At 38.0% G+C, this 12,720-nt stretch overlaps 1 protein-coding gene across 6 annotated transcripts in view; it reads right to left on the reverse strand.

The window, feature by feature from the left end:
* Positions 1-3,714: 3,714 nt before the first annotated feature.
* The window catches only part of qdpra (quinoid dihydropteridine reductase a), a 152,745-nt gene continuing 143,739 nt past the window's right edge, over positions 3,715-12,720 (reverse strand). For all 6 annotated transcript variants that reach the window (XM_061891742.1, XM_061891737.1, XM_061891739.1 and 3 more), the window contains one exon: positions 3,715-4,070. In XM_061891742.1, the coding sequence (XP_061747726.1) occupies positions 3,968-4,070 (103 nt within the window). In that variant the 3' untranslated portion in view covers positions 3,715-3,967. The remainder of the gene's footprint in view (positions 4,071-12,720) is intronic.

Here is a 12,720-nt window from a genome sequence, read left to right on the forward strand (position 1 = left end):
TTGTTTTTGTTTCGACAGAAACATATTATTTAAGATATTATCTACTAAAGCAACAAATATTATACATTCTTAACATGTTTTCCATCCATCCATTTCCTACCGCTTGTCCCTTTTGGGGTTGCTGGTAGAATACAAATCCTTAAATATCTGCTTGATCTATAATTTCAAAACAAGTTATCTATCAAAATGTACACGGTAAAAATGACAATAGACCGTTTTTTTCCATTTACAGTAATATGCTGTGAAAAAAAACAAACAAAAAAAACTAATTTTACAGTAAAATTCTGGCAATTGTGCTGCCAGTTTTTAAGCATAAAATCTACACTTTTAATTTTTTGTTTTTTTAAGAGTGTACGTAAAAATATAATTAGGTTGAAATGCATAGGCAATTTTGTAATGTTATATATTAATCACTATAAGAAGTGGCCCTAAATCAGGGGTAGGGAACCTATGGCTCTAGAGCCAGATCTGGCTCTCGGATAAATCTGAGCTGACATTCCTTAACAGGATAAGGAATGAATAATTCCACTTGTAATCACAGTGTTGAAAATAACGTTCAAAATATAAAACATTCTCATGCTTTTTTATGTTCAAGAAGTTGCGTTAATGGTAAGTAGTAATTTATTTATTATTGGTTAGTGTGGGGCTTGCCCTCCTGGGGGTTCTTCAGACCACCAAATACCGACATGAGAGCCCTTTTCAGGGTTACGTTATTGTTTTATTTTTCAATAAGTCTCTCAGTTGCTTTCCAGCAATTGTATTTTTCTCTCTCGCTCGCGCTCTGGCTCCAGCCTCCACCCCGTCTCTCCTCCTGGCTGCTGCTTATAACAGAGCGACAGGTGATTAGATAACAACGCCCATGTGGGCCATCTACGCACCTGTCGCTGATTTCGAGGCTGGTCGTGGGACTCCCAAATTTGCTGCAGGCCCACAGGCCACGCCACCGCCACAGTTAGCTTCAGAATAACAATGTTATTACAAAGAATAAGAGACCTATTATACTCTAGAAATGTTGGTCTTACTTAAAATTGCACGCGTTTAGTTTTGTTCAGTGTTGTTAAATATTATATGGCTCTTACGGAAATACATTTTTAAATATTTGGCTTTCATGGCTCTCTCAGCCAAAAAGGTTCCCGACCCCTGCCCTAAATGGAAAAGGGTTTACATCTGTGTTCAAGTGTACACACACCATGTATGATAGTACAATTTTGTACGCACACTTATTATTGCCTATTTTTAGTCATATTTTTATATCCAATAATGCAATGGTTCTCAACCTTTTTTCAGTGAACATTTTTTCAATTCAAGTACCCCCTAATCAGAGCAAAGCATTTTTGGTTGAAAAAAAAGAGATAAAGAAGTAAAATACCACACTATGTCATCAGCTTCTGATTTATTAAATTGTATAACGGTGCAAAATATTGTTAATTTGTAGTGGTCTTTCTTGAAGTATTTGGAAAAAAAAAGATATAAAAATAACTAAAAAACTTGTTGAAAAATAAAAAAGTGATTAAATTATAAATAAGATTTCTAGACATAGAAGTAATCATCAACTTAAAGTGCCCTCTTTGGGGATTGTAATAGAGATCCATCTGGATTCATGAACTTCATTCTAAACATTTTTTCCCAAAAAAAGACATCTTTAACATCAATATTTATGGAACATGTCCACAAAAAAAATCTAGCTGTCAACACTGAATATTGCATTGTTGCATTTCTTTTCACAGTTTATGAACTTACATTCATATTTTGTTGAATTCTTATTCAATAAATATATATGTAAATAATTTTTGAATTGTTGCTATTTTTAGAATATTTAAAAAAAAAATCTCACGTACCCCTTGACATAGCTTCAAGTATTTGAGAACCACTGCAATAATGCATGTTAAGGTAACGTGTGGAGTTCCCCAGGGTTCGGTCCTTGGCCCTGTACTCTTCAGCATCTACATGCTGCCGCTGGGTGACATCATACGCAAATACGGTGTTAGCTTTCACTGCTATGCTGATGACACCCAACTTTACATGCCCCTAAAGCTGACCAACACGCCGGATTGTAGTCAGCTGGAGGCGTGTCTTAATGAAATTAAACAATGGATGTCCGCTAACTTTTTAAACTAAACGCCAAAAAAACGGAAATGCTGATTATCGGTCCTGCTAGACACCGACCTCTATTTAATAATACAACTTTAACATTTGACAACCAAATAATAAAACAAGGTGACTCCGTAAAAAATCTGGGTATTATCTTCGACCCAACTCTCTCCTTTTAGTCACACATTAAAAGCGTTACTAAAACGGCCTTCTTTCATCTCCGTAATATCGCTAAAATTCGCTCCATTTTGTACACTAAAGACGCCGAGATCATTATCCATGCGTTTGTTACGTGTCGTCTCGATTACTGTAACGTATTATTTTCAGGTCTCCCCATGTCTAGCATTAAAAGTTTACAGTTGGTACAAAATGCGGCTGCTAGACTTTTGACAAGAACAAGAAAGTTTGATCACATTACGCCTGTACTGGCTCACCTGACTTTAAGGTTTTACTACTTACGTATAAAATACTACACGGTCTAGCTCCAGCCTATCTTGCCGATTGTATTGTACCATATGTCCCGGCAAGAAATCTGCGTTCAAAAGACTCCGGCTTATTAGTGATTCCTAAAGCCCAAAAAAAGTCTGCGGGCTATAGAGCGTTTTCCGTTCGGGCTCCAGTACTCTGGAATGCCCTCCTGGTAACAGTTCGAGATGCTACCTCAGTAGAAGCATTTAAGTCTCACCTTAAAACTCATCTGTATACTCTAGCCTTTAAATAGACCTCCTTTTTAGACCAGTTGATCTGCCGCTTCTTTTCTTTCTCCTATGCCCCCCCCTCCCTTGTGGAGGGAGTCCGGTCCGATGACCATGGATGAAGTACTGGCTGTCCAGAGTCAAGACCCAGGATGGACCGCTCGCCTGTATCGGTTGGGGACATCTCTACGCTGCTGATCCGCCTCCGCTTGGGATGGTTTCCTGTGGACGGGACTCTCGCTGCTGTCTTGGATCCGCTTTGAGCTGAACTCTCGCGGCTGTGTTGGAGCCACTATGGATTGAACTTTCACAGTATCATGTTAGACCCGCTCGACATCCATTGCTTTCGGTCCCCTAGAGGTAATTATTATTTGCCCACATCTGAGGTCCTCTCCAAGGTTTCTCATAGTCAGCATTGTCACAGGCGTCCCACTGGATGTGAATTCTCCCTGCCCACTGGGTGTGAGTTTTCCTTGCCCTTTTGTGGGTTCTTCCGAGGATATCGTAGTCGTAATGATTTGTGCAGTCCTTTGAGACATTTGTGATTTGGGGCTATATAAATAAACATTGATTGATGCATAGTACTCTTACTTATCTGTTTTTTTTTTATTTATTGGTAAAATGATACACATCTTTTGAAGTGAGAAAAATTCTAACTAATGTCACTGCCAAAGCTATGAAATATGACTCGCCTTATGTAATATTATGATTAAAATATTTTTTTTTAAATTAATTATATCCAATATTTCAGAATAATTACCACCAACAGAGTCACATTTGTGCACACTTAATTATTTAGATCTATATCTTGATGTATACCTAAGAAAAAAATAAAAATTAAATAAATAATAACCAGCCTGATGATGTGCTTATTTAGCTACAAGATTGCGATCACAATAAAAAAACATATTAAAACCCTCTGAAAAGATGACTTTGGAAAATGCACATTTTTATTTGGGTACCTAATGTTGTGGCCCAGTGCAGCAAAACCCCATTTTGCTCATTTTATTTTTACAAGGACGTCACGAGGTAATGTGTTTTTTAGGACTCACAGCTAGATGGCGCCGTTATCCTTCATGTATTACTCACGTTACCTGCCCCCACCCACCTGACCACCTGCATGATCCCCATCGGTGTTATCTCCTCGCCGTCCTTATCCTCCCCCCCGCCTCAGCCGTCCTCTACGGTGCAGCCACGGCCCGGGTTTCCCCTCCAGAGGTGAGGAGCTGCATCAGGCTTCCAGACGCCGGCCTGTCGGCGCCCGAGGCCCACTTGAAGAACATTCTGCAACCACATCAAGAGTAGGCTTTAAAAAAAGGTGCGTTGGCTTTCACACATGTGTAAAATGGTGAAATGTGATCCTTTATTACAAAAAAATTGTGTTAGATGTAAATATAAACAGAATACAATGATTTGCAAATCCTTTTCGACCCATATCCAGTTGAAAATGCTACAAAGACAACATATTTGATGTTCAAATTCGAACTATATATTTTTTTTCCAAATCATAATTAACTTAGAATTTCATGGCTGCAACACGTGCCAAAGTAGTTGGGAAAGGGCATGTTCACCACTGTGTTGTATCAACTTTTCTTTTAACAACACTCAATAAACGTTTGGGAACTGAGGAAAGTGGAATTCTTTCCCATTATTGTTTTATGTAGAGCAGGGGGCACCAGGTCGCTCGTAAGGACCAGATGAGTCGCCCGCTGGCCTGTTCTAAAAATAGCTCAAATAGCAGCACTTACCAGTGAGCTGCCTCTATTTTTTTTAATTTTATTTATTTACTAGCAAGTTGGTCTCGCTTTGCTCGACATTTTCAATTCTAAGAGAGACAAAACTCAAATAGGATTTGAAAATCCAAGAAAATATTTTAAAGACTTGGTCTTCACTTGTTTAAATAAATTCATTTATTTTTTTTACTTTGCTTCTTATAACTTTCAGAAAGACAATTTTAGAGAAAAAATACAACCTTGAAAATGATTTTAGGATTTTCAAACACATATACCTTTTTACCTTTTAAATTCCTTCCTCTTCTTTCCTGACAATTAAAATACATTTTCCATCCATCCATCCATCCATTTTTCTACCGCTTATTCCCTTTTGGGGTCGCGGGGGGCGCTGGCGCCTATCTCAGCTACAATCGGGCGGAAGGCGGGGTACACCCTGGACAAGTCGCCACCTCATCGCAGGGCCAACACAAAAAATTGTATTTTATTTATTTTAAAGAATAATAATTAAATTTTAACTTAATTCTTCATTATAGCTTCTGTTTTTTTTGACGAAGAATATTTGTGAAATATTTCTTCAAACTTATGATTAAAATTAAAAAAAATATATTTTGGCAAATCTAGAAAATCTGTAGAATCAAATTTAAATCTTATTTCAAAGTCTTTTGGATTTCTTTTAAAATTGTTGTTCTGGAAAATCTAGAAGAAATAATGATTTTTCTTTGTTAGAAATATAGCTTGGTCCAATTTGTTATATATTCTAACAAAATGCAGATTGGATTTTAACCTATTTAAAACATGTCATCAAAATTCTAAAATTAATCTTAATTAGGAAAAATTACTAATGATGTTCCATAAAAATGTTTTTTATTTTTTCAAAAATATTCGAATTAGCTAGTTTTTCTCTTCTTTTTATCGGTTGAACTTTGAATTTTAAAGAGTCGAAATTAAAGATAAACTATGTTTCAAAATTTAAGTTTCAGTTTTTTTCCAGTTTTTTCCTCTTTTGAACCGTTCAATTAAGTGTTTTTTTAATATTTATTCGCTACAAAAAACGTTCCGTAAAAGGAAAAAAAACGTACGACGGAATAACAGATAGAAATACCAATTTTTTAAATATATATACAGATGTAATTATTAAAGGTAAATTGAGCAAATTGGCTATTCCTGGCAATTTATTTAAGTGTGTATCAAAATGGTAGCCCTTCGCATTAATCAGTACCCAAGAAGTAGCTCTTGGTTTCAAAAAGGTTCCTGATGAAGAGCTTCAGTCGTTCTCCGCTGTCGTATTTTACGCTTCATAATGCGCCACACATTTTCCATGGGAGACAGGTCTGGACTGCAGGCGGGCCAGGAAAGTACCTGCACTCTTTTTTTACGAAGCCACGCTGTTGTAACGTGCTGAATGTGGCTTGGCATTGTCTTGCTGAAATAAGCAGGGGCGTCCATGAAAAAGACAGCGCTTAGATGGCAGCATAAGTTGTTCCAAAACCTGTATGTACCTTTCAGCATTAATGGTGCCTTCACAGATGTGTAAATTACCCATGCCTTGGGCACTAATGCACCCCCATACCATCACAGATGCTGGCTTTTGAACTTTGCGTCGATAACAGTCTGGATGGTTCGCTTCCCCTTTGGTCCGGATGACACAATGTCGAATATTTCCAAAAACAATTTGAAATGTGGACTCGTCAGACCACAGATCACTTTTCCACTTTGCATCAGTCCATCTTAGATGATCTCGGGCACAGAGAAGCCGGCGGCATTTCTGGATGTTGTTGATAAATGGCTTTCGCTTTGCATAGTAGAGCTTTAACTTACACTTACAGATGTGGCGACAAACCGTATTTAGTGACAGTGGTTTTCTGAAGTGTCCCTGAGCCCATGTGGTGATATCCCTTAGAGATTGATGTCGGTTTTTGATACAGTGCCGTCTGAGGGATCGAAAGTCACGGTCATTCAATGTTGGTTTCCGCCCATGCTGCTTACGTGGAGTGATTTCTCCAGATTCTCTGAACCTTTTGATGATATTATGGACCGTAGATGTTGAAATCCCTAAATTTCTTGCAATTGCACTTTGAGAAACGTTGTTCTTAAACTGTTCGACTATTTTCTCACACAGTTGTGGACAAAGGGGTGTACCTCGCCCCATCCTTTCTTGTGAAAAACTGAGCATTTTTTGGGAAGCTGTTTTTATACCCAATCATGGCACCTACCTGTTCCCAATTAGCCTGCACACCTGTGGGATGTTCCAAATAAGTGTTTGATGAGCATTCCTCAACTTTATTAGTATTTTTTCCACGTTTCTCATCTTCTTTGTCACGTGTTGCTGGCATTAAAATTCTAAAGTTAATGATTATTTGTAAAAAAAAAAAAAAAAAAATGTTTATCAGTTTGAACATCAAATATGTTGTCTTTGTAGCATATTCAACTGAATATGGGTTGAAAAGGATTTGCAAATCATTGTATTCCGTTTATATTTACATCCAACACAATTTCCCAACTCATATGGAAACGGGGTTTGTAATATGAATAACACACCTGTGATCTTGTTAAATGTCATACAAGTGTAATAAAAAGTTAGACATAAAAACATCAAACTTTCACAAGTGATGAGTTGTTGGCTCCGACTGTTTTGATAACCACATTTTCCGGACCATAGGCCGCACCGGATTATAAGGCGCACCGCCGATGAATGGTCTACTTTCGATCCTTTTTTTCCATATATAAAACGCACCAGGTTAAAAGGTGCTTTAAAGGACTCATATTTTAATGTTTTTCTAAAAGTAAAATACTTCCCTGTGGTGTACATAACAAGTGATGGTTGTTATTTGGTCAAAATGTTGCATAGATGATGTTTTACTAGGAGTGTAATGGTACGTGTATTCGTATTGAACCGTTTCGGTACGGGGGTTTCAGTTCGGTTCGGAGGTGTACAGAACGAGTTTCCACACGGACATTTTAAGTAGCGTACCGCACGTTGTGTAAACAATGCACACCGAGGCACAACACAAGGAATGCTAGCAGCAACCGGGCTACGATAAATTGACCATACCTCCTCTTTTCACCGGATCTGTCCTCTTTTGCGGGGCTGTCCGGGTGGTGTTTCTTAAATGCCCCAAATGTCCGGCATTTTAAGTTACGTTTTAAAAGCCCACGGCATTGTCTAAAAATACTATTTAAATAAACAAAAACATAAACAAAAGTGAAATAAAAAAGCTTAAAGGCTAAATGTAATCAAAAAGTTGCAACGTTGACTAATAAAACAAAGCTGTTTTTTTTTTCTTTCAAACTGTCATTGCTCAAAACATAATATTGAATCAAAATCAATGTTAGTATGAATTATTGACCTATCCAAGGTTCCCATTACTTCACATCAAATATTCCACGAAGAAAAATAGACTGACCATACCTCCTCTTCTCACCGGATATGTCCTCTTTTGCGGGGCTGTCCGGGTGGAGTTTCTTAAATGCCCCAAATGTCCGGCATTTTAAGTTTGGGTTGCGTGTATTTTCAATGTACGCTCGGGGTTGAGAAGGGGTTAAAAACAAAACAAATTGTGCACGCAGCAGCATTAGTGAGGGAGGGGCAGAGACAGAGAGAACGAGAGAGTTATGATAAACGCGCATGCGTCGCCAGGCTCTGTTTTTTATCCGTAGATTTATCAGATTTTCAATCAATCAATCAATCAATGTTTACTTATATAGCCCTAAATCACTAGTGTCTCAAAGGGCTGCACAAACCACCACGACATCCTCGGTAGGCCCACATAATTTTATATTTTATTATCTATAGCAGGGGTGTCAAAAGTGTGCCCATTTGCTGCCCACAGCTAAGGATTTAAAGGCCCATGGCATATTCTAAAAATACTATTAAAATAAACAAAAAAATAAACAAAAGTGAAATAAAAAAGCTTAAAGGCTAAATGTAATCAAAAAGTTGCAACGTTGACTAATAAAACAAAGCTGTTTTTTTCCCTTTCAAACTGTCATTGCTCAAAACATAATATTGAATCAAAATCAATGTTATTATGAATTATTGACCTATCCAAGGTTCCCATTATCCCATCCATCCATCCATTTTCTACCGCTTATTCCCCTTTGGGGTCGCGGGGGGCGCTAGCGCCTATCTCAGCTACAATCATGCGGAAGGCGGGGTACACCCTGGATAAGTCGCCACCTCATCGCAGGGCGGTTCCCATTACTTCACATCAAATATTCCACTAAGAAAAATATTTTTGGTGGAAGATTTCGCAAATTTGGTAAATAAATAACCCCAAAATTTAAAATGTTGTTGTTTTCTTACTGTACCGAGAATTAATCGAAATGTGACCTCTAAACCGAGGTACGTACCAAACCAAATTTTTTGTGCACAGTTACACCCCTATGTTTTACAGATCATCTTCAAGTCGCTTTATGACAGTCGCTTCAGAATGCGCCGTTTTGTGGGTGGGTCTTATTTACGTGCCTCCACTTCGACAGCGTCTTGAATTGTTAAAATATGGAGCTAAATGTTTTAACCTCTTGTTTACATGTTTTTTTAAAAATGTGTCTTTACGATTTGGGCTTATTGGATCCTATTTAGAATAAAAACTAAGAATAATTTTTTGATATGATGTACTTAGTCCATAAGTACACAAACGTGTACCGGTACTGCATGTTTAGTGACATGCTAATTCTTCTTTTTAAAGTTTTTTTTTTTTACAAATTCCATTGTATGTTATACTCGTCTGACACCACCAGATGGCAGTATAAGTGTCCACATAAGCGGTCATAAGACCCCAATTCAGTAGTGTACACAATTTTGGAAATAAGATCTAAAAGGTGCTGTTCAGGCATGTGGCCACTAAGCCTCTCTCAGTGACATTCAGACTATACTTCAATCAATAACGGAGCAGCATCTCCTCATCCGTGGCTCACTGGTGCAACAACGCCGGAAATGTGTCCCGTTTAAAAACTCTCGAATAACTAAAGTTTCTTGGGTGAATAATGTAAACTCACTACACCGGTATATTTTAGTGCTTTCATGGCGAGTTTACTGACAGATATAAGTAAGAACTTTCCACTACTTTAAATTAGAAATGGCATCTGTGGAGGATGAATGTCCCGTAACAAGAAGATAGAGAAAAATAAGAAGCTTATCGACTACGGCATAGGCACGTACTACAAATGGCGGACACGGGCAAATTTCCAGGATTTATGCAGATCGCAAATACAGATCAGCAGGTACCAGAAGGTAAGAAAAGTTGGTTATGCACAATATTGCGGAAAAAAAAAACGCCAAATAGGTCAACTAATGGGCGCTAATTTGCGGTCTTTATAAACACACCATACTAATACCGTGTGTTGAAGCATGCCTGACTACGTTAGCGGAAATGCGCCGACGATCCATCAAGCGGTGTGGCTTAATAGCTTACCAAAGTTGTACTAAAACTTTTTGAGCGCCGTGTGTAATATTTTATATTCTCAATGAAACATAAACTTTTTAGTGTTGCTTGCCAGTGTCATATTGCAGTCTATACGTATCTCTTATGTGTGACTGCCATCTACTGGTCACACTTATCATTACACCACGTATCAAATAAAATATCTTTGAGGTCGGTAAGCACAACCAAAATTATTCCGTACATTAGGCACACTGGGTTATAAGGCGCACTGTCGAGTTTTGAGAAAATGAAAGGATTTTAAGTGCGCCTTATAGTCCGAAAAATACGGTATATATTAGTGGTGCAAATTTTGGGGCATCAAACGATACGATACCGATTCTTGGGGTGACAATTTGTTTCAGGTTCTAAATGTTGTTTTTTTCCTTGAGGGGCGAAACAGAAAATAATTAAGAAGCACTGGTGTAAGTCAGAGGGGTTTTAAACAAAAACAAAAAAACACTTCTCATTTCTTCCTTACTCACACAAGTCTTGCATCTGGAAAAAAACTCGACATATTTGGACTCTCTGAAAGTGTGACAATCTTATGACTGTTCACAAGATTTGCTTTAGGAGCGTCATAAAAATGAAAGCAGGGACAAGGAATGAACAGGCTAACTTACACATGTACAAAACCAAAAAGCAGTAAAATTGTCACGTTGTGTAAATGGTAAATAAAAAGAGAATACATCCATCCATCCATTTCCTACCGCTTATTCCCTAATGATTTGCAAATCCTTTTCAACTTAAATTCAATTAAATAGACTGCAAATACAAGATACTTAATGTTCACACTGGTAAACTTTATTTTTTGCAAATATTAGCTCATTTGGAATGTAATGCCTGCGATGTTTCGAAAAAGCTGGCACAAGTGGCAAAAAAGACGGAGAAAGTTGAGGAATGCTCATCAAACACTTATTTGGATCATCCCACAGGTGAACAGGCCAATTGGGAACAAGTGGGTGCCATGATTGGGTATAAAAGCAGCTTCCATGAAATGCTCAGTCATTCACAAACAAGGATGGGGCGAGGGTCACCACTTTGTCAAAAAAAATGTGTGAACAAATTGTCCAACAGTGTAAGAACACAACTTCTCAACCAGCTAATGCAAGGAATTTAGGGATTCCACCATCTTCGGTCCGTAATATCAAAAATATTCAGAGAATCTGGAGAAATCACTGCATGTAAGCGATGATTTTACGGACCTTCAATCCCTCAGGCGGTACTGCATCAAAATATGTAATGGATATCACCACATGGGCTCAGGAACACTTCAGAAAACCACTGTCAGTGCCTACAGTTGTTCACTACATCTGTAAGGGGAAGTTAGAACTCTACTATACGAAGCCAAAGCCATTTATGCTGCTCAGTGGCCTAGTGGTTAGCGCATGGGTGTCAGCAATTTCATTTGGCCCTTGAGGCAATACCAAATTAACATTAGAGCTGGCCCGCCGGTACCATACAGCGGCAGAGCCACTGTAACACTGCATTCGCCGCTAATACTCATACTTGCCAACCCTCCCGATTTTCCAACCATTCTCCCGATTTTCTCCAGATTTCTACCCGGACAACAACATTGGGGGCGTGCCTAAAAGGCACTGCCTTTAGCGTTGTCTACAATATGTGTCACGTCCGGTTTTCCTCCATACAAATAGGGTGCCGGGCAAGTCACATAATATATACATAATATTTACACACACTTAAGTGAATGCCAGCATACTTGCTCAACAGCCATACAGGTCAGACTGAGGGTGGCCGTATAAAGAACTTTAACACTGTAAAAAATATGCGCCGCACTGTGAACCCACAGCAAACAAGAATGACGAACACATTTCGGGAGAACATCCGCACCGTAAAACAACATAGAAACAACAGAACCAATACCCACAACCCCTTGCAGCACTAACTCTTCCGGGACACTACAATATGCACCCCCCGCTACCACCTAACCCCACCCCCAACCCCACCCATCTCATTGTTATTTTATTTTAAGATTTATTAGCCTGTGGAAAAATGTAATGTTGATATTTACCTCAAAAGGCTGCAAATAGAAAAGAGGCATTAAATGTTTTATTTAAATTTTATTTATTTTACCATTGATGTTTTTTGTTTTTTGAAAGTGGATTTTGCACTTTTAAGTTGTATAAGTATTGCTTGTTCCATATTCAGTGCTAAAGCAAATCAGTGTAGCAAACTGAGCAATAATTAACGTTTTATTCATGCATTTTCTCTTGCTACTTCAAGGTTTAAATGTTTGATTTATTCATTATTGTTATTTTATTTTCAAATGTATTATTGGCCTGAGGAAAAAGTGCATTTTGATATTTACCTCAGAAGGCTGCAAATAGAAAAAAGGCACTCAATTTTTTTTTAAATTTTATTTGATAAGCCACTGATATTTTTTGATTATTATTATTATTATTGTTTGAAACTCGGTTTTGCATGTCACTATAGAGTTATATAAGCCTTGCTTGTTCAATATTCAATGCAAAACTTGTTTGGGTCCTTGTTCAGTTTTAAATTTCGGCCCACTCTGTATTTGAGTTTGACACCCCTGGGTTAGAGTGTCCGCCCTGAGATCGGTAGGTTCCGAGTTCAAACCCCGGCCGAATCATACCAAAGACTATAAAAATGGGACCCATTACCTCCCTGCTTGGCACTTTGATTGATTGATTGATTGAAACTTTTATTAGTTTGCACAGTACAGTCCATATTCCGTACAATTGACCACTAAATGTAACACCTGAATACGTTTTTCGACTTGTTTAAGTCGGTGGTCCA

The sequence above is a fragment of the Nerophis ophidion genome, linkage group LG29 (genome assembly GCF_033978795.1).
Source record: "Nerophis ophidion isolate RoL-2023_Sa linkage group LG29, RoL_Noph_v1.0, whole genome shotgun sequence".
Taxonomy (NCBI): Eukaryota; Metazoa; Chordata; class Actinopteri; order Syngnathiformes; family Syngnathidae; genus Nerophis; species Nerophis ophidion.